General features: G+C 36.7%; 2 protein-coding genes across 7 annotated transcripts in view; one reads left to right on the top strand and one right to left on the bottom strand.

Moving 5' to 3' along the window:
• The window catches only part of lrp2a (low density lipoprotein receptor-related protein 2a), a 110,620-nt gene extending 96,633 nt beyond the window's left edge, over nt 1-13,987 (bottom strand). For 5 of the 6 annotated variants that reach the window (XR_010897199.1, XR_010897198.1, XM_067410622.1 and 2 more), the window contains exons 1-2: nt 13,879-13,987; nt 641-754 (exon numbers count right to left, since the gene is read on the bottom strand). Coding sequence is in view for 4 of the 6 variants with exons in the window: in XM_067410622.1 (XP_067266723.1) it covers nt 641-754; nt 13,879-13,975 (211 nt within the window). In the remaining 2 variants the exon portion in view is untranslated. The remainder of the gene's footprint in view (nt 1-640; nt 755-13,878) is intronic. The other variant, XM_067410623.1, reaches the window with a different exon arrangement.
• Nucleotides 13,988-16,844: 2,857 nt separating this feature from the next.
• On the top strand, nt 16,845-22,563 carry zgc:172182 (coiled-coil domain-containing protein 89). Its single transcript, XM_067410725.1, has 7 exons — nt 16,845-16,904; nt 19,612-20,084; nt 20,215-20,345; nt 20,843-20,979; nt 21,384-21,460; nt 22,297-22,396; nt 22,477-22,563. The coding sequence occupies exons 1-7, from the start codon at nt 16,845-16,847 to the stop codon at nt 22,561-22,563; spliced, it is 1,065 nt and encodes a 354-aa protein (XP_067266826.1).
• Nucleotides 22,564-22,770: the final 207 nt, after the last annotated feature.

Here is a 22,770-nt window from a genome sequence, read left to right on the forward strand (position 1 = left end):
ACCAGAATTAATTTCATTTATTACTTTCAATTCTTGAATACATGGGCTAGTATGAATGTTTGAAAAGAATGCTAAAACTACTGCCCACTTCCTGTGTGCAGAACCATTGTACATGCTTGACGCCTACATATTTAACTTATGTTAATTTAACTTATTGCAACTTATGATTTAAAGCCCAAAAAAAGGCTTTAAAATTCATGTTTTATGACTATATCTCCTGGTTTCACAGACAAGGCTTAAGCTAGTCCTAGACTCTAAAATGCATGTTTGAGCTGTTTTAACTGAAAGAAACTTGCACTGACATATCTTACAATATGTCACTGCCATTGTTTTGTCTCAAGATGCACACAAGTAATGTTTTTTTTTCTAGGGTATATTTATAAAAGCGTCTTAAATACCCTAATTGAAATGAGGCTTAATCCTGGCTTAGCCTAAGCCCTGTCTGTGAAACCGGCCCTATACATTAAAAAAAACTCGAAAACTACTATTCTATTACTATTTGAAATTCCTGAGGGAACACATGGCTAATTCTAATGCTTTTCCGGGTCTACGGATTACAAACTGAACAGCTCTATTTCACACTTGCCACTCTTTATCAGCGTGCGGTGTGACCTTGTGATTGTCCAGAAGAGTTACTTACGGCAGCCAAATTCATCTGAGCTATCCGAGCAGTCGGTTGTTCCATCGCATCTCTGGCTTAATGGAATACAACGGCCTGTCCCACAGCGGAAAGATCCCACCTCACAACCTGAACCTACACAGAAAATGACAAGATATTGTGACGATCTGTTCTAAATGATAAAAATACATAAATATGAACTACTTTTAATTTATTTTTCCTGAAGGGACACTAGCTGATTAGGTCACAGAACAGCATTATTTCCCACATTTTCCAGCTTTGCCCTATGATTTTTAAAGGTCTAAATGACAAATGCCTGACCTTTTTGCATCCATTAGCTTTTTAAAAAAAGGTAGCAAAAACCCTCATTCATCATTCAGGCCTTTGGGCTTACTCAATGCCGACCACAAGATAGCAACCAAGGTTCTTGCACATAGACTTGGAAGATCTACTCCCACAGATCATAAAACCTGACCATGATGGGTCTGTGAAGTCCAGATAATGTAATGTAATAAGAAATAATGTAAACATTGTAGGAGTTACTACACAAGATAAGGTTCTCCCCCTACATGGACAATGCCCTCCTGTACATGACCGATCCAAAGACCTCTGACCATTCTAGATGCAATCGTGCAATGCATGATTGAATGATACATGATCAGTGTTGCAGATCCATAAGAATGCCTCTGAACATACCTTGGAGAATTAATTTTGATCTAAAAAAATGCATATTGTCTTTCAAGTGAGTGTATTCTTTATATATTGTACTCTAAATATACTTTTCTAAACTATACTTTATTTATTTCAAAATATCTTATATTGTTTTTTTGTTTTTTTTTTTATGTGGTTTGCATAAAGGCTGATTTATACTTCTGCGTCAAGTGTACACCGTAGCTACGGCATAGGCTGTGCGTAGCATACAACGTAGCCTGACGTGCACCTCTTCAAATATGTAACCGCAAGCGCTGTGATTGGTCTGCTAGAACCCCTCCCGCGGGGAGAATAGCGACTATGGCGCAGAGGCTCCGCCGTAGGTCTGACGCAGAAGTATAAATCAGCCTTAACTGTTTAAATATTAATGTGAAACAAAATAAGACCTCGTAAGCTAAGTAAATCAGAGATGCTTATTTCCCAAGTTTATTTATTCAGATTAAACATTTAAATTTTGTCTAAAATGAAATATTTTCTGGGATTCACTGAATGTACAAAGAAGTCATTAAAAATTGGATTCATTGATGCAAAATTACCATATAATTTGAGTATGAGAATTTAAAAGTTTCTTTGACAAAAGTCACACAACACTGCAAAAAAAAAAAAAAAAAAAAAACTTATTTTGTATTGTTTTCCAGTAAATACATCTAAATTTCCCTAAAATAAAGTTAAATTACATTAAAGCAAAATTGCATAAGATATTAGAACTTGTCATTTTTATTACCCCATTTGCAAACTGCTGTCTTTGGTTTTTCTTAAATAGAACAAAATAGACACATTTCAGTGACCAAAAATAGCTCAAAACAATCTTAATTCAAGATACATTCTCTGTAAACAAGTGATATCCCAATTTTGCATCTTGAGTATATCTTGTTTAAAGGATGTTTAGATACTGAAAATCAGGACAGTGAAATCAACTAAATCAATGCATCACCCATTACCCCTCTGTGATTAATTCTGAAAAGCACTTCACTAGTCTTCAAGTGTGCATCTTGTTGTGTCGTACAATTGATGAAGCATTTAGACAGCAGAATTGACAGCTAGCGGAGCCAAGCGTGCCAGTCGACGAGCAGGCACTAACTCTCCTTCATCTCAACCCTTCCTTTTGATCTCCCCCTGTGAGTGACATCTGAGGAGATAAGGTACCACCCCTCTACCTTCCCCGACAGGCTCCAGGACATATCGACACCATCAGCATAGTTCAGCAGAGGAGCCCTCCGTCAGGGCCGTCGGTCGGACTAGCGGAATGTGGGATTCTGATTGTCTCTCGCTGACACTGATGAATGGTGCATGCTGTTCCTTGTCAGAAATGTAATTAGGATAAATATCGGTACCGGGTGGTACCGTAGCCCTTACACCCAAATTCCAAAAGCATAGGGAGATGCAAGGTGGAATGACGTGGTGAAGGGCTGGAGGGTTGGAGAGTGGGTGAGTGAGTATGTCTTATCACCAGTTACCTAAACACACACACACACACACACACACAGTCTACTGGTCAAATGTATGTGATATTCCCAAAAAGAAGCTGCAGGAGTCAAATTTAGAAGTTCCTAGTACTTAAAATTAAACAAATGCCCCATAATTATTGAAATTAATGAAATTCAACCAATGAAAAGTTCTACCAATAATTTCAATTTTCATGTATAAAGTTTTTGTCAAGCAAAACATTAAAAGGATAAAAAAAAAAAAAAATCCAACATCTTATTTTTGCATGCTCTCTGAATGCAGGTTTAGTCATAATTAGGATTAGGAATTTGAATAAACTTCCTATTATAACTTATCCTGCATTGTTTGTGCTACAGGAATGATCCTTGAAACCAACGTGTTAGGAAAAGGTGTTAAACCAAGCTGATCTCATGGGAAAGTGTAAGTATTTTATGAGGTGGCAATTTCGTACGAATTCGTATAATGTGAATCATTGGAAAATGTAAAAATGTTAGCCGCCAATTAGCCAAAATGTAAAATAGTTGCCATGGGATTATGTTGTTAAACTACTTTTCTAAATGACCAAACTTAACATTTTCACCTGGCTGACCTAAATTCACACTGAAATCTAAATACCAGAATATCACAGATGTTAGATTTGTAGGCTTTTTTGACATAGGCCACTGAGCAACCACATAGCAACACCCTAGCAACAACCCAGAACATGCTACAGTACCAGTTGCATAGCAACGTTTAAGCAACGGCACCAGAACATTCTAACAATTGCATAGCAATTAGCAACCACACAAAACATTCCACCAGCTGCATTGCAAAACCCTGGTAACTATCCGAGAAAAAAATGTAGTGCATAGCAACACTCTAGCAACCACCCAGAACATCCTACCAATTACATAGCAATGCTTTAGCAGCCACCCAAAACATTCTACCAACTGCATAGCAGACACACTAGTAACCACTCAGAACATCCTACCAATTGCATAGCAACACCCAAGCAACCACCCAAAACAGTCTACCAACTGCATGGCAGACACTCTAGCAACCACTTTAATACATCCTACCAATTGCATAGCAACACCCAAGCAACCACCCAAAACATTCTACCAACTGCATAGCAGACACTCTAGTAACCACTCAGAGCATCCTACCAATTGCATAGCAAAACCCAAGCAACCACCCAAAACAGTCTACCAACTGCATACCAACACTCTAGAAACCACCCAGAACATTCCAACAATTGCATAGCAACACCCAAGCAACCACTCAAAACAGTCAACCAACTGCGTGGCAGACACTCTAGCAACCACCCAGAACATCTTACAAATTGCATAGCAACACCCAAGCAACCACCCAAAACAGTCTACCAACTGCATATCAACACTCTAGCAACCACCTAGAAAATTCTAACAACTGCATAGCAACACTTTAGCAACCCACCTAAAGCATTCTACTATTGTAAGGCCATTGTAAGTTGCATAACAAAAACCTGGCAACCACCCAAAACATTTAACCAAACTGCATAGAAACGCCCTAGCAACCATCTTGAATATCCTACCAACTGCATATCAACACTCTAGCAACCGCCCCGAACATTCTGCCAATTGCATAGCAACACCCAAGCAACTACCCAAAAACAGTCTACCAACTGCATATCAACACTCTAGCAACCACCCTGAAAATTTTACCAATTGCATAGCAAAACAGTGGCAGCCATCCTTGACACCCTAGCATTGTGGCAGCAAGTGTTGTGTATAAACATTTAATAATCACAAAAGAACGCATACGATGTTTTACGTATTCTAATGTTAACAGATACAACATTTGATTTCCATAATGTATTAGTAAAAGTTGAAATTAACATTAGCTAATAAATGCAGCAGAAGTATTGTTAATTCTTACTTCACGCTAACAAAAGTAGTTAACTAATGTTAACTAATTAGTTAACTAATGTTAACTAATTAAACCTTATTGTAAAGTGTTACCAAATAATCATAATATAATTATTTAAAGTGTACTTCTCACAGGTCAGAGAAAGATGTTAAAAAATAGTTTTAAACAACAACAAAAACAGAATTTTATATGTTCTGACTGTAAAGTCCATTTGCTGGATCTCACTATGAGCCTAACGCTGATCCACACCTGCTATTACATCACACTACAATGATAGTGATCCTCCAAACAAAAAATTACTTCAGATGAGTAAAGAAAGCATTTTGAACAGTGACAATTACTCTAATAAACACTGACCTCAATAAATGATAATGTACAAGAAGGTTTATCATTTGAATTTTTCATGAAGCATGGCAATTTGGATCGGTTGAAACAAGAATCTTATCTGACCCGCTGCCTTTTAGGAAACTCGTGTGACTCAGTCAAACAGCTCGCCTGCCAATAAGAAACTGAGAACTGGGCTAAACTACATTATGAGGTCATCGTTGACATTTAGCTAACCAGTAACCTTCTGTAAAATCTGAGGTAATATGTTTAGACATCCGACTGACAAAAAAAATTTGTCTTACAATGCAATAAAATAATCTCTAAATGGATGGAGGAACAACTCCCTCTTGTTGTGAGACACGGCAGGTTGGAAGTGTTTAAAGGAATAGTTAATCCAGAAATGCCATACAAAACCAGTTTATAGTAACAATGACTTTTAGGCTCTGAAAGAGACAAATATTCAAAAAATTTCTTTTCTTTTCCATAGAAAAAATAAATGCAAAAGAGTTTGCATTGAATACATTTTACTTTTGGGAGAACTATTGCTTTAATTGTGCTGTGTAACAAACTCTGCAACTGCTTCTGTATGCAGGTAAAATATTACTCTCAAATAAATACCTCTTCAATATTAATTTAGACCAAAAACATAATATCATAGTAGACAGCATGTTGGTTCTCTGCCATTGCAAAACAAATATTAGCAGGGCATTTATTATGTATGAGTCAGAAATTTATCAGCCTCGTTCCCTGTGATGTACTCTTTAATAATGGATTTCGTCCTCTGCCAGAAGGCCACGGGGGTCTGCGCTTGAGCCGCGGCGCTAAAAGCTCAGCGAGGGCCTCCTCATAGCGAGAGGTCTAGACCAAACACCACAGCAAACGCTTTTAAAGCATGCCAGCCAAATGGGCTTCCTTTTTAACTCCTTCGGCAGCCAATTGGGAAACGAGCCTTTTTCCTGCTCAGTTTACTAATGATAAAATTGCTGCTCTACTCGCTCAAAGGAACCCTTTGTTGGTAGGACATGATCCCGGAGGTTTCAGCAGCGTCTGTAACGCACAGGTAGACAATTGGCATATACAGGATCTGGGAGGTAAGACGCTCTTACTGACACCCGCTCGCAAGTAATAGAATTTTAAACATCAGCCATCGACTGTTTCCGCACGCGCTGCCAGAAAGGGAATAAGATGCATCGCGTCAAGGTTAAAAAAAAAACACATAAACGCAAAATACATTTCATACTTGATTTTCACAAGGGTTATTATCGTTTCATTAATTGAAATAAAATAAATAATAAAATATTTAAAAAAAAAAAACTTATTCTTGTTTAGGTTAAGTTCTAAACTAACTAAAAATAATAAATAAAAAATAATTAAAAACTAATTTAAAATATTAAATTAGAACAGTATATTAAAAGTTTAGGTCACCTAAAAATGAAAATGATCCTATGATTCATCTTCTTTCAGATGAACACAATCGGAGATATATTTAAAAATATCCTGGCTCCTTTAAGCTTTATAATGGTTGTGAGGAGGGCACATTTTGAAGCCAAAAAAGCATGAATTCATCCATCATAAAAGTAATCCATACGGCTCCAGGGGGTTAATAACAGCCTTCTGAAGCGAAGCGATGGGTTTTTCTAATAAAAATATCCATATTTAAAACTTTATTTGTGGTGGAAGAGTGACCTTATATTTCGATATAAGAAAAGAGGAGCTGTTCGTTTGAACCGCGAGAGGCATCTAAGCTTACGCTACTCCTACATCCTACGTCATACATTGCGTAGTATGCGTACGGTTGTCCGCTGAAAGCTAGTTATTTGAATTTATAAAGTTTTAAATATGGATATTTTTCTTACAAAAACGCATCGCTTTGCTTCAAAAGGCCTTTTAAAGGGTTAGTTCACCCAAAAATTAAAATTCATTCATGTTGTTCCACACCCGTAAGACCTTCGTTCATCTTCGGAACACAAATTAAGATACTGACAAACTGCCAAAGTCACGTGATTTCAGTAAAAGAGGCTTCATTACGTAATTTCGAAACGTTTTGAAATTTAAATGGGGAGCGTGACTTTGGCAGTTTGATACACGCTCCGAACCACTGATTCAAAACAAAAGATTCGTAAAGCTTCGAAGCTTCATGAAGCAGTGTTTTGAAATCGTCCATCTCTAGATATTGTTGAATAAAGTTGTTATTTTGGGTTTTTAAAGTTGTTATTTTTAAAGTTGTTATTTTGGGAGAATACGCACAAAAAGTATTCTCGTCACTTCATAACGTTAAGGTTGAACCACTGTAGTCACATGAACTGTTTTAAATATGTCTTTAGTAGCTTTCTGGGCATCTGAAAGTGTAAATTAACTTGCTGGCAATGCAGGCCTCACTGAGCCATCGGATTTTATCAAAAATATCTTAATCTGTGTTCTGAAGATGAATGAAAGTCTTATGGGTGTGGAACTGCATGAGGGTGAGTAATTAATGACAGAATTTTAATTTTTGGGTGAACTAACCCTTTAAACCCCTGCCGTATAGATAATTTTTTTTCAATGGATGGATGAATATTTTTGGGCCTCAAAATCTTGTTTTCTCTCAGTTTAGCAATATGAATCAGCTATACATCAGCCTAACAGCTTTTAACAACCTTTGCCAAGAGCCGAAACCTATCCGCCGACACCATCGTAAATAAAGCCAGCATTTCCTGACAGTATCAGCAACTGGGAAAACCGACAGGTAAAGTGAACAGCGGCAGGCCTATCCTATTCCTGCACTCAACAAAATGAAGCATTTAGCCCCGTAATTTCCTGGGGTGTCTTTAAAAGGGTTTTATTTGGACGTCTTAACTAAGATTGCACGAATGACAACAGTTATGCGATTGTCCCCGGCCGGCCATTGTGAGGAGAGCGGCTTGTATTATGCAAATGATGGGGTCTGAGCTTGTTTTTCCTTCCTTCATTAATGTCTTTGCTTACCCTGTTTTGTTCCGTTTGCTGTTTCCTTTTTTGCCCCCCTCCATCCCTGTCTCCTCTCTGGGCATGTCTTTTCTAATTAGCCAACTTAAACCCTCAGCAGGCAAGAATCCCCAAAACTATCTGAGGAGAAAAACAAGGACGCGCCAACGTCGGGCCACAAAGAGAGTGCGGTGGAGGAATTTTCATTAGAATGAAGCCTCCCAAAGGCTTAGACCCCACTGTGAGACCACAATGGCACAATGGCCTGGCTGGCGGGGCTGCAGCCCTATAACTGAAAGTGTCAGCACGCCAAAAGGGCCGATGGAGACGGATAACAGAATGGGGGAATACAGTAGAGCTTCCTGCGAGAAAGAAAGCCGAAAAGAGGCCCCCGGAGCCCATCCTCCTCCATTCTGTCATCCCTCTTTCCTTCGAAAAACTAAAGGCATTTGCCAGCCACTAGCCCCCCAAAACATCTCTTTCCAGTCCCGCGGGGGCCATGGGAGAGGTGCCGCTTCTTTCATCAATGCCGCCTTGTTTTGGGGGCGGCTGGAGTGAATGCATGTGCAGGAATGGCTGGCAGAGCCCAGTGCCAGGGCTGGCCGGCCATACCGCGGAGCAGAGTGCCGCAGCCCATTTCATATGGAAATGGACGACGCAGAATGCAGTCAATTGCTTTACAACTGACTTTGGCTCACAGTCGTAGAGAAAGGACCTACTGGTACGCGAAGGCGGCTTGGCATTGGCCGCGAGTGGAAAGGAGGCAAACATAGAGTCGGGAAGCCTATTAAACCATTCAGATCAGCGCCGCTGACTCCCGTTAGAAACTTTACAATGCATTAGCTATATGTGAGACCAAAATATCGTGCACATTTTGAAATAATCAGCACTGGGTGATAACTGTGCCTGTAATTTCAACAAATGTGTTAGTTCCAGAATCTACAGGCAAACATGTCATAGTGTGAAAAGAAAAAAAAAAAGCATATAGCAAGCAGTAAACGATAAACTTTTTTTTACAGCATTTATTCATTTAATTTGAATCTATAAATATACTATTAATACATGCACTGTAAAAAAGAATAGTTGGTTTAACTTAAAAAAGGAAGTTACCTGGTTGCCTTTTTGAGTTCATTGAAATAAAAAAATTGAGTTAATACAATAAAGACAATTGGTTTAATCAACAGAAACTCAAAATAGTATGTTATCTGAACCACATTAATTATTTAAGTTGATTTTACAAAAGAAAAAATGTTGTGATAAATCATGAAAATAATTTTTTTACAGTATGTTTAAAATGCATTAATAAATGCAGAAATTACAATTAAGCTAGATTATTAATAAATGCTGTAAAAGCATTTAGCAGGGGTTTTGTTATTGTTAACTAAAACTAAAGGCATATATATACAAATAAAATATATATATATTTTTTTTTATTTGTATGTATATATATATATATATATATATATATATATATATATATATATATATATATATATATATATATATATATATATATATTTATATATATAAACTTTATTTCAGGTAGTTGCCAAGACAACATTTCTTATTTAGTTTAAATTGAAGTACTAAAATAACTAAATAGTATTAACTAAACAGTATTTCGATGATACTAAAATAACACTTTTTTTTGCACCACAATTCATTAACTGATGTTGATGAATAACATATTTTTAGCTTATTTTTAACTTTAGATTTTTGGGTGAACTATTCCATTAAAGGAAAACAATGAAAATATATCATCATTTAGTTTGTTGGAACACAAAATGACACAGTGGGGTCCAAAACAATATGGACTGCATGAGCTAAAAAATACATTTCTTTTAGGTTCACAGAAGAAAGAAGATCATACAAGTTTGGAAGGACACAAGGATGAGTAAATGATCACAGGCTCATCATTTCTGGGTGAACTATATCACTTTTAAGATACAATGATTTACAATACACTCTCACTCAATCGAATGCTGTCAAACGCAAACACCAACACACAGGCCTCTCAGCTTCCTGATGGCATTGTGGCAGTGACTAATACGGCCACTGAGGGTGCTGTTTACTCTGAGAGGGTTAGAAGTCTTTATTAGTGCCAACTGTGTTAACTTCTGTTCCTGTTGCACCTCTGTTGCTCAAGGACTTACACCGGAAAGGCCCAGAAGCATGCGTGAGGTTTAAGGAGCACGTGCAGAACAGGAAAAATGGGATTGCGGTATTTTCTCACAGTTCAAAATGCGGACGTCATTACTGTTTGTTTAGCTTGTTCACACATTTCTGTAATAACCTACACGCAGAAATGATCACCAAAAAGTCGTGGCATTCTTTCTAGAACAATAAACAAAGACGTTTGAAAGCCGTGCTACTTAGCAGACACATTTTCACGGCCATAGCTGAACACTTTTAGTAAGTTTTAAAATACTTTGGACAAGAAGAACCAGCTTATGTGACTTTTGTTACAAGTGTTTTAAGTTTTCAGAGTTGCAACAATTACTGGCCAGCCTTCAATCTATAAGTTTCCCATTCATTTGCTTTATAAGGATTTCAAAACATTCTTCAATTAAAAAGTTATAAGCCTTGAACCAAACCATCCAGCTCTCAGAAAATTATGACGTTAATGTTGGTAATATCTTAATGTCTTCATGCCTTAGTCACATTTAGCAGATGAGCTTGCGATAATATAGTTTACAACAATATATAAACAATCATGCAACCGAGATTTGCTATATAGCATCTGTATGCAGATAAAGTTGGACATAGTCATATATCCAGCTTTATATAGAGAGCTTTGCAATAATATAGTTTTGCAACAATATAAACAATCACGCAACCAAGATTTGCTATATAGTGTATACCGGTTTCACATGAGTATACACTTTAAATGTTTGCCCAATCTGCTGGCCAGTTTTATTTAACCCAACTATTGTTTAAAAATTCATGTATGTCATGCTTAAAATGAACCCAAAATAGGTTGGAAATTAAAAATCAGACACATAATTATTAGAGGCGACAATAATAATCAAAAGGTGAACATTTACTAATAAGCCATTCAATAACTGTTTATTGTTTAATTATTCTTCGTTTAACTTATTAATAAATGTTCATTTATAAAACATATTAATAAATGTTCATTTCCAACCTATTTTGGGTTCATTTAAGCAAGCAATATGGTAATTTTTAGTTGCGTTCAATAAAACTACCCAGCAGGTTGGACAAACATTTAACCCAAATGCTGGGTTAAAAACAACCCAAGTTGGGTTGAAAATGTTAAATGTTTGCCCAACGTGCTGGGTAGTTTTATTTAACTCAGCTGTTGTATACAAATTACTGTATTGCTTGCTTAAAATGAACCCAAAATATGCTGGAAATTAACATTTATTAATATGTTTAATAAATGAGCATTTATTAATAAGATAATGAATAATAAACAATAAACATTTATTAAATTGATTATTAATAAATGTACACCTTTTGATTATTATTGTTGCCTCTAGTAATTATGTGTCTGATTTTTAATTTCTTACCTATTTTGGATTCATTTTAAGCCAGCCATATAGTCATTTTTAATCAGTAGTTAAATAAAGTGGGTTAAATAAAACTACCCAGCAGGTTGGGCAAACATTTAACCCAACCACTGGGTTAAAACAACCCAATTGCTGGGTTTGTCCATTTTCAACCCAACTTGGGTTGTTTTTAACCAAACATTTTTTAGAGTGTTTACATGAGTGCTGGGTTAAAAACAACCCAAGTTGGGTTAAAAATGGACAAACCCAGCGGTTGGGTTAAATGTTTGCTCAGTCTGCGAGGTAGTTTTATTGAACTCAACTATTGTTTAAAAATTACAGTATTGTCGCTTAAAATGAACCCAAAGTATGTTGAAAATCAACATTTATTAATGTTTAATAAATGAGAATTTATTTACGAGTTTAATAAATAATAATAATACAATAAACATTTATTAAATTGTTTATCAATAAATGCTCACCTTTTGATTATTATTGTCGCCTCTAGTAATTATGTGTCAGATTTTAAATTTCCAACCTATTTTGAGCTCATTTTAAGCCAGCCATATAGTCATTTTTAAACAATAGTTGAGTTAAATAAAACTGTATAACTAATTAAAATTCATAAATTGCTGGGCGATAATAATTTTGCGACGATATAAAGTGAAGCTTATTGTGTTTAAAGACATCATTCTCTCTGGAAGCAACGAATAGGATTTTTACTTCTGTTGCGCTTTATAAACGAAGTCCACTACAAAAGTGTTTCTTCACCAAAAGTTATGCACTTTAAAGCTTGCTGACAGCCAGGTTCAGATAAGGTCCTCTGTCCAGCATCAAACTGATTTCCTCTCTTGATTTGGTGTATGGAAATCCTGTAACAGATCATGAGGCCTCTCACTGATCCACATCTGATTGAGCCTACTGAATGAGATATCATTGTTCGCTGATCTTCATGGTATTGTCTGCACCCATGGCTGCACATAATAAAAAAAAGACTGTGAATGCGACACTGAGTGAACGTGTCCTATTAATCATTACAGTCCAAAAATGGCTAAAACGTGACTGCACAGCAAGTTGTTGAAAAAACAAGTTATGAATCGGCGGCATCATCACATTTGCAGGCAATGGATAACGCATGGATGTAAATATTAATTTATACATAAACGCTTTCACAAGGTGGTGTCAAAACACCATATTTAAATTGTGCCAACTCAATAGAAGTCCCACGTTTAAAATAAAATTCATCATGTTTAAACAAGGTAACAAGTAACTACCTTTTAAGACCTTTGACCCCCAGGTCTGAAATTGAGCGCTAGAGGAACCAACAGGAAGTGAAGCTCAGCGGATTAGAGAAAGTAACCTGTCCGCCTCCATCGAGACCCTTTTGGTCATTTCCTCCAAAACACATGCTGAATAAAGCTGGATTACAGGAACTCATTCCTGGCTCGCATTTCTGAGGAGATCAATCAAGGCTAACTTAAGCCTGATGCAAACATAGCAGTATGAATTCCCAAAAAGACTGCGATTTTGACACCTCGAGGTCACAAAATATTATCATGCATACTTTTCTGAATGCAAACATCCCAATTCTCCCCATAAACAAAGTTGGCAAATGAACACTATTGAGAATCTAATAAAGTCACCCTTAGCTCATTTTCACTAGGTCAACAACACAGTGTTTCCTGAGCAAGCAATGGTCATCCTGAGCGGCAGCTGCAGAGTAATTAGTTGCTTGATTCACATAAGAAGCTTACATGCAAAGGGTTGGGCAAAAAGAAAGCAGATTACAATTCGAGGAGCTCTAGCCATGCAACCACACATTTTGCACCAGAGGAACCATTCTGGCTGATAAACCTACTGCAAAATGCACGTCTCAAACTCTACAGAAGACTGTTTAAGTCTTTCAGAAACAGGCCTGAGAGCAGAAATGCGGTGAATTTGCTTTGTACCAGCAGCTTGGGGTCTGCTGAAGAGATTGTCTTCAAGTCACATGCTCGTCTCTGTTACCTAGCAACGCCAAAGCCCATGCAAAAGTTCTCCGAGAACCTCAAATCTGTCTGAGGGAGGCTTTGTGCGACAATTCCCATTAAAACTAATTTATTTAAAGAAAATACTCTTGTTCTGTCACGCATAGTGATTATTTTCACAAATCTAACGTTGTTTTGCGCTTAAAGCCGTTCATTCTAGTGCGCATAAATAACAATGCTGTTAGATAACACCGTTATTCCCACGAATAAATGAGCGATTGTTTATTTCCTAAACAAACAATGAGCATCTAATTTTCCACAGTTATGTAGGACAATTAAACTTGAATAATAATTGTGTTATTACGCGGAGAAACTTGCCTATTGTTATATATATATTTTTTTTTAAAAAAAAGTCCGTTATACGCACCATATATCTAAAACAAACATGATACTAAACATGTTAACCTACCTTGACAATCGCAATGAAGAGCGCATACAGTTATAATGAGCAGTAGTTGTAGGCGCATTCTGACGCACGGTCCCGGCTGGAGTGTCCAGCCCCTCATGAAGCCGGCCAGATGGAGCTCTTGGGACTGAGATGCAGTGAAGTGGCTCTTACTCACTTGTCCCGGGCTGATGAAAAAGGGCGTAACCATGACGCTCCCCCTCAGCTCGACCCACAGGATCAAATCCTTAACTGGCTCCCAGGAACCTGTTGAGCTCATTGACTTGCCTACATAATGTGTGGATTGCGAAACAGTCACAGTATGAGAAATATTTACTCTTATTATTGCTGTTGCAAGCTAATAATAATAAAATGATAATAACTTGTTTATTAATTATTATTGCACCAGTTGCTGCTTTGCACGTCCACTGATTCTGCAACAAAAGGAATGGTAGGTTAAGAAAATGAGATATATTTGTATATATGCATATTTTGAGAGATTAACTAATGCACTGACTGTAACTATTGGCAAATTTACTTCAAATTTAAAGGGTTAGTTCACCCAAAAATTAAAATTATGTAATTAATTACTCACCCTCATGTCGTTCCAAACCCTTTCGTTCATCTTTATTTACACAATATTAAAATCCCCCTGAAATCAAAATTTCAGTTTTTTAGATTTTAGTTTGAATATGTTAGGCTTAAAGTGTTAGTTCACCCAAAAATGAAAATAATGTCATTTATTACTCCACACCCGTAAATCCTTTGTTAATCTTCGGAACACAAATTAAGATATTTTTGATGAAATCCGATGGCTCAGTGAGGCCTGCATAGCCAGCAATGACATTTCCTCTGTCAAGATCCATAAAGGTACTAAAAACATATTTAAATCAGTTCATGTGAGTACAGTGGCTCAATATTAATATTATAAAGCGACGAGAATATTTTTGGTGCGCCTAAAAAACAAAATAACGACTTATTTAGTGATGGCCGATTTCAAAACAATGCTTCAGGAAGCTTTGGAGCAAAATGAATCAGTGTATCGAATCATGATTCAGATCGCGTGTCAAACTGCCAACGGCTAAAATCATGTGACTCTGGCGCTCCGAACCGCTGATTCGATATGCTGATTCATTATGCTCCGAAGCTTCCTGAAGCAGTGTTTTGAAATCGGCCATCACTAAATAAGTCGTTATTTTGTTTTTTTGGCTCACCAAAAAATATTCTCGTCGCTTTATAATATTAATATGTACTCACATTAACTGATTTAAATATGTTTTTAGTACATTAATGGATCTTGAGAGAGGAAGTACCATTGCTGTGAATGCAGGCCTCAATGAGCCATCGGATTTCATCAAAAATATCTTAATTTGTGTTCCAAAGATGAAAGAAGGTCTTACGGGTGTAGAACGACATGAGGGTGAGTAATAAATGACATTATTTTCATTTTTGACCCTTTAATGATATGCTAAAGCCCGCCGGCACGTTGACGTGATTGGTTACAAGTTAGTTTGTGATGTCACAGACACCAGCGATTTCAAACCGAGGGTCTTTTTTCACTGCAGTTTTAAGGAGAAAATACTCAGGAATGGTGTTGACTTATGAATTTGCACATGGTTTGTCTTAAAGCATATTTCTCCCGTCACTTCTTAAAATTGAGGTTAAACCACTGGAGTCACGTGGATTACTTTAATGATGTCTTTACTAGCTTTCTGGGGCTCAGAAGGGACAGAAAGCTCTCAGATTTCATTAAAAAGATTTGTGTTCTGAAGATGAACGAAAGTCTTACAGGTTTGAAATGACATGTGGGTGATTAATTAAGCTGGTTATCAGCCACCTAATTACCAGCTTGCAACATTTAACCAGTTAGAAAACAACTTCTGTTACAAAAGACAGCTGGCATCTTAATCTGTATTTTCCAGAAGGGATAGCAGGCATCAACCACCACTGGCAATGGACATTTAAAAAAACAAACAAACAACAAAAAACATATGGTCTACCATTAATTTTGCTTTAGTAACTGGAACATGTTAGTTTGTGCTTCTAATATGTATTACAGCAACAGTAATGACCCCTTGACTGTAGTCTGCTTTGAATCCATCAGTGAACCTTTGCAAAAAAATAGGCTTATTATTTTAAATTATCATTAATTATAATAACGCATAACCCACAACTGTCTCTGGTTCTCAAGACTGAGCACAAGTTCATGTTTTCAATAGGCTGAGTAGGTCGTTTCAGCATTGTAGGCAGTATTAAAATAATGCAGAACACTGTTTTAAATGTGTTACTTAAGGTCAGCAGGTTTCTATAGGGAGTCAGTCTAGTCAAAGATCACATGCTTGGCTAATAAGTGATTCTTTTTGCATAGTTGCATAAAGATTTAGTGTGTTAAAGTGAGTATGTTATGTGCAAAACGTTTAATATGATTCTCACTTTAAAATTAAAGAGCTCACACTCTAAATAGTGCTCAAAACCACTCCAAAAGAACAGTGTGGGAGACCAACCAGTTTAAGCTAGTTTAAGATGTCTTTTTTCCCAACTGAGCATAATTAATGCTAATCAAAATCATTCTTTAAAAATAATCCTTTATTATTGACCCTAAAGCAAAAGTGTAAAGCAATTATAACTGCACCAAGTATCTTCATACACTTTTAAGAGGAGTCGTGGCGACATCTAGTGGTGATACTACAGCACTACACCTGCATTTTAGCCCAATCTGCTTAACCTGAGGGGAAAACACAAAATAGACATCTGGATCAAAAATGCGTGTCATACATGTTTGTCGAATTTTGAAATACTGAATTACAATCTTAAATGTAGGAAAAATACGCGAAATAATCGCGACTGAATTCGCTGTTGCTAGGGGCAACCGGCGAAACTTTGTATAGCCTCAAACCGTCGGATCACTGCAGCTCATTGCGGCTGAGACGCCTTTGTGAAGAAACCTGATTATTTTTCTTTCTGCAACACACAGCCTTGGAAGATTCAACATGACATCTCCTCGGAAAATCCAAATAGACCTCAAAACGATGATCAAAGACACTAAACAGGTACGTTTGAGAGCCTGTGACGTTCATACAAAACTGTTTACGCCCATTTCAGCAACTGACACGCATGATCTCATGATCGATTAGCGATTTTGATTTCGTCTCTGTGGTAAAATTGTAGTTTAAAACATAATTCTCTCAGGCAATAACAAAGCAACTGGTGGTGTATTTCATTACTGAGCGATATCGGGTTTTTTACGTCATTTTTTGTTTAAATTTATGACTATTACTTGTTTAATATCTGAGACGTCATACTACACTTGCTTTAAAACCAGTAACGTAAGTTCCCGATAGGGAAAACATACCGGGGCTAGTTGTCACATTTTTACCCCAGTGAACATTTTTTATGGGTTTATGTTTTTCCCCTCATACGAATTTCGGTGACACACACCTCGAAGACTTGGGACATTTCCAGAAATATATTTTTTTTTTTTAAAAGTTCAGATAACACACGTTGACCTTTTGTGATAAAATACCCTAGTGGCGTCACAAAAGGACCTTGCATTAAATAGCAAAAATGTAAAGTGTAACGTTAAAGGTGCAATATGTAAGATTTTTGCAGTAAAATATCAAAAAAACACTAGGCCAGTGTTACATATTTTGTTCACTTGAGTACTTACAATATCCCAGATGTTTCCAACTATTTGTAAATCGTTTGGAAAATTGCAATTTTTACGCAAGGCTCCGGGACGTATGAGGAGTCGCCGACGATTGCGTCATACTCGCGTTACCCTCGGTTTCCGGTTTTATTTTGTAAAAACCATGGAAACACCAAAGACGCTTTAATATTTACATGTTTTAATAGACAAGGGAACAACTGTTTTGTTATGTTTATAGACAGAAAACTATTGTTATATAGCTCAACACGTTTATTCTTTTTGTTTAAATCAAATTTTCTTGATTTTTTTCGAGTACCATGCTTTACCATGCCTCAGAGAAAAACACTATTTTGTCAAGTAGCTAACATAGCATAACCAGATGCAGCTTTATTTTTAGTAACAGTAACAGCATTTTCTCCATCATACAATACATTTTAAAATTAATTGCATGCCATTTATCAACACAAGCCATCCAGTATTTAATATAATATTGTAAAATCGATCTATCTTACTGCAGTGTGTAACAGAGTCTCACAGCAGCCGCCGAGCGAACGCACAGAGTAACGTTATAACATCATTTTCAACACTCTCAAATGTATCTAATATGATAAACAGAGCTGCGTTACTTCATACTCATGACCGGAAAAGCGGAAGCGGCAACTGTGACATAATAAAAGTCCCACTGCTCGTGAGGCGTGTGTTGCGCAATCGATCCAGTGGCTTCGTTCAGCTGCCACAACACCCGCTCCTGCTCTGCTTCATACTACAGTAACGTTAATAATCACATCCATGAACATGATTTCTGCCCGAGCCCTTTCTTGATTATTTTCTACCGGCTGCGAGGTGAAGAACACATGTCCCAAGATTCCGCGCTCAAACTTTCCGTCTTCAAGCTACGCTTTTGTTTTGAATAGGCCTCTAGCGACCTCTAGCGGACAGAAATCTTACATATTGCACCTTTAACAAACAAAAATACAAAAATCTAGTGTTACCGAGTTTTATTGAACACAATACAACCACACTGGGATACACAAGGCAAGCAAAAGTCAAATAGGATGACAGATATTAAATGAAAGGTTGCTATGTGTTTGCAAAACTGGGGTAATTGTTTTAAATTAAATAAATATTATGTTACAGAACTGTAATATTTCTTGCCCAAAACAATAGCTTTCGAAACACTGCTTCGTATTCGTGAAGCTTCGAAACTTTTGTGAATCTTTGATTCAGAATGCGTATCAAACTACCACAGTCACGTGATTTCAGTAAACAAGGCTTCGATTTTTTTTACCTGATCTCTGATTGATTTTATAAATTTGTAGACATTTTTGTTGACACATTTGTAAAATAAAAAGGAAGAATTGAAGTTAATAGTCTCTTATTACCCCGATTAACCAAACTCTCCATAAAAAAAAAAAAACAAGAACAATTTAATAAAATAACACATATTATTCTGACACTTCATATTTAATGGAATTAGATCATTTGTTTATTGCATTTAATAGAGTAGATTTTCAATAAAACATTTGCATTTTGGTTTATAAAATGTTTTCGATGCTTTTACACTGTTTCTGACCAGAAGGTGTCACCAGCGTGTGACGTTTCGAGCGATTCAAAAGAATGAATCATTTTGTGAAGCAATGGTTCATTTGATTCAGTTGTTTCTAAAAGCTTCACTTCTCCCATCACTACAGGCCACGAGTAGTGCAAAAAAAGGGAAATTTAAATTTTCCTATTAATAAAAAATAAGGGTTGACATCAAAAATAAAAAAAAAATTGTCCCTGATAAACAATTACTAAATCACACACACAAAAAAACAGACAAAAACTGACCCAAACAAGGACCATACAAACAGGATATAGACCTGACTAAATAGCAACATTCAGTAATGAAGCCTAAATAAAGACAAACCCCAGAATAATACCCATTGTTTTTTCTCTAAATGTCAGTATCAGGCTTTAAAAAACATATAGAGACAATTGTGAATCTCATGCATCCGATGTAAGCCTCAAACTTGCTTCTTAGACCATTGCAATTAAGCAGAACTCTCTTGTGTTTTTTGAATATAATGATAACTCAGGTTTAACCCCCGGATCTTAATCTTTCCTATAAGGACATGGACGATGTGCATCAAGCCCTGGAAAAACTCCGAAGTCTCTCTCAGGAAGAGAGGACAGAGGCAGAAGTGCTGCGTTCAAGAATCGACGAGCAGTCTACTCTCATCTGCATCCTGAAACAGAGAGCAGACGAGATGCTTCTGCGCTGTCAGGCTCTGGAGAAGATCAACACAGAGCTGGAGAACCTGAGAGCCAATGTGCAGGTGGAGCTGGAGAACGAGAGGAAGAAATCTGAACTGCTGGAGCAGAGATTCATGCACCTGGCCTCCAATCACAGAGAGCTGATCAACTTCAAGAACGAGTACAAAAGCCAGAATGCGAAGCTGGAGAAAGAGAATGAGAGACTCAGAAAGGAAAATGAAACGCTTTTCAGCGAGGAAGTGCAAGAAAAAGAGGAGACGATCCTCAAACTGACCCAAGAGCTCAAGGACTTGGCAGAGCAACATAAGATACTAGAAACGGAGTATCAGTAAGTTTCAGTCTGTTCTGGAAGTGAAAACTTCAAGGCCACTGAAAAAGTGGATGATCATTGTTTACTTTAAATGATTCAGTGAAATAAGAACAATAAGTATATTAGTCACTCTTTATGATCCCAACAGGGAGAAAACGACAGGTTTCCAGATTAAACTGAAAGAACTGATCAACCTCCATCAGATCAAAGAGGCATCTTTGAAGAACGAACTAAGCGACACACAAAAACAGCTGAAGAATGCTGTAGAGATGTGTGCAGGTACGCTTTCAGTAACTATTCTAGTAATAAGAATCACAGTTGTATTTTTTGCAAATTACATTTAAAATGATGGTTCTCAACTGGTGGGCCAGAGCCCAGAAACAGGCTGCAGGTCTGTTCTGATAGGATTCTGGGAAAAATTACAGTAAGTGCAAATATTAAAATGCAACTATTTAAATAGTTTAGCAAAACAATTAAGCTTATCAATTTCTTATTAATGAGAAAACATGAGAAATATGTGTTGACGTAAAAGATTGTTTAAATTGATCTAGTAATGTGTTTGGTTTTAAGGACATTTATGTTCACTTTTGTAGGCTAAACAGTTTTGAATCTGTTTGGTCACCACATGATGTTAAATGTAAAATATCCTGAATCAAAATAAGTTGAGAAGCACTAATTTAAAACATGCGAGCTTCGACAAATAACTCTAAATTTGTGTAGTTTGACTACTTGTTGCTGGCACACTGTTAAACACATCACACATTTCTTTCCAACAGAGTTGGATCTCAAACTAAGACAAACACAGGAAAAAGAATCAATGAGAGAGACAGACACTCAGGAGAGACTGGAGAAACTCATGAAGGAAAAGGATGAGCTAATCGATCTCTCTGTGCAGCGGGGCAAAGTTATTCTGGTAAGCAATGGGACAAATGTTCAGATTTAACATGAATCATTCATTACATCACTGTATGTTTTCAGATTGAGATGTAGGCCACGTTCACACAGCAGCAGAATAGTCCTGGATTTAAGTTAGTTTTGTATAAAAGTTGCTGTGGGTTAATGAAGATCTGTTGGATGAACTCGTAGTTTGATTGGATTCTTGAGTCAAAAGTGATACGATTTTATGGACATCGCCATCTTTGATATTACTTTGATCACTGTTGCTATGATTACTGGTAAGAGAAAACGGGCTTGATCTCTGTTGTACATTCATACAGACAGTATTCGAGATGCTACTCTAAATTGCTGTGTGAATGGGACATATCAAGACTGACAGTGTGAACATAGCTGTAATGATTTCACTGCAATGTGCTACAGGACAAACAAGCTGAAATTCAGGAGCTGGAGAGGAAAAGGCAGGAAGCTGAGAATGGCAGACTAGATGCAGAGAACAGGTATGAATCTAAATAAAAAACACATTTTTATTCTTTTTATGCTTAATCAGTGGACTTTTAGTATAAATAGCACATGTCATCTGTAATTTGCTCCAACCCAGTAATATTTTCCCTCTTCCTTCTATGAAACATAATATTTGATGTTAGGCAGAATGCTTCTTTTATAGGAGCAGAGTTTGTACTGTTAGAGATCTCTCTATCAAACAATATTTTATATTATCTTTTAAATTTGTAAAAAAAAAAAAAAAAAAAAAAGTTAATTTGATAAATAAAAAATATACTAATATAAAAAAAAAAATGTAGATCAATGCATTGACCAGCAAAATCCTCTTAACCACTGAAAGGAAAATGCAATATAATATACATAACAATGTTTTCTATGGTGTATAAAGACCTTACATAATGAACCATTATGTTTTTATTACCTTAGAATAAGCCATTTCTATCTACATACACCACGGGTCCCCTTACATCAAAGTCACCATTTTGCGCCAACATGTGTCTACAGTAGCCCTAAATGGACAAACTGCTCTACAGAATGTGTTTGATTGACTAAACACATGCTAGACAGACGTGTTTGACAGCTGCGCTCATGTCTTCTGCAGTATTTTGTGCATGGAACTGTGTTCTAAAAATGTGGCGCTCAAGTTAAAATAATTTTTTTTTTCTTCTACTTCTACTCCTTTGCCTTAAACCAACATGATAGACAAAAAGATTGGTTCAAAATATTTGACTCTCTTTACCACTTTGATTTTCCACTCGCAAATGAAATAAACATTGTCCCTAAAATAGTGCATTATTTCCTCAATTTGTCTTTCTCATGTGTTTTAAATCAGGTTTGAAAAGGAAGCAGCAGCCGTGAACAGTGAGTTAAGAGTGAAGGAACTGCAGGATGCCTTAGAGAGGGCAGAGGACACCTGCGATGAGTTGAAAAAGGTCTGTTAAAAAAGCCTGTATGTACATTGGACATTTTGGTCTCAGTGACATCTCAATGTTTTTACATCTCACACTTTTAGGCGTTTGAGGCATTTAAAAAGCACAGCAGTGAACTGCTTGAAAAGGAGAAGGATTTAAACTGCAAACTTCGCCACATGGTCATCTGAGTCATCCATCCCATTTACAGTGCATTTCTACCATAAAAGTCAGCCATTTTAAAGCAAAAAAAACTCACTCACTTCCTGCTCTGACAGCTGAGCTGGATCATCACACTTGGAGTGGTTGTACAGTATATAATGAACCAGAAGACAAGGATGAGGTGAGAATGTCTTCCGTCAGTAGAGGGCAGTATAATGTGTTTCTGTAGGGTAGAA

This window comes from Chanodichthys erythropterus, chromosome 14, assembly GCF_024489055.1.
Source record: "Chanodichthys erythropterus isolate Z2021 chromosome 14, ASM2448905v1, whole genome shotgun sequence".
Taxonomy (NCBI): Eukaryota; Metazoa; Chordata; class Actinopteri; order Cypriniformes; family Xenocyprididae; genus Chanodichthys; species Chanodichthys erythropterus.

Bases quoted from the DNA above. Each gene is read 5' to 3' on its own strand.
- zgc:172182 (XM_067410725.1), top strand. From the start codon at position 16,845: ATGACATCTCCTCGGAAAATCCAAATAGACCTCAAAACGATGATCAAA. The intron at 16,905-19,611 runs GTACGTTTGAGA...CTTTCCTATAAG, and splicing joins TGATCAAAGACACTAAACAG to GACATGGACGATGTGCATCA. The intron at 20,346-20,842 runs GTACGCTTTCAG...TCTTTCCAACAG, and splicing joins TGCTGTAGAGATGTGTGCAG to AGTTGGATCTCAAACTAAGA.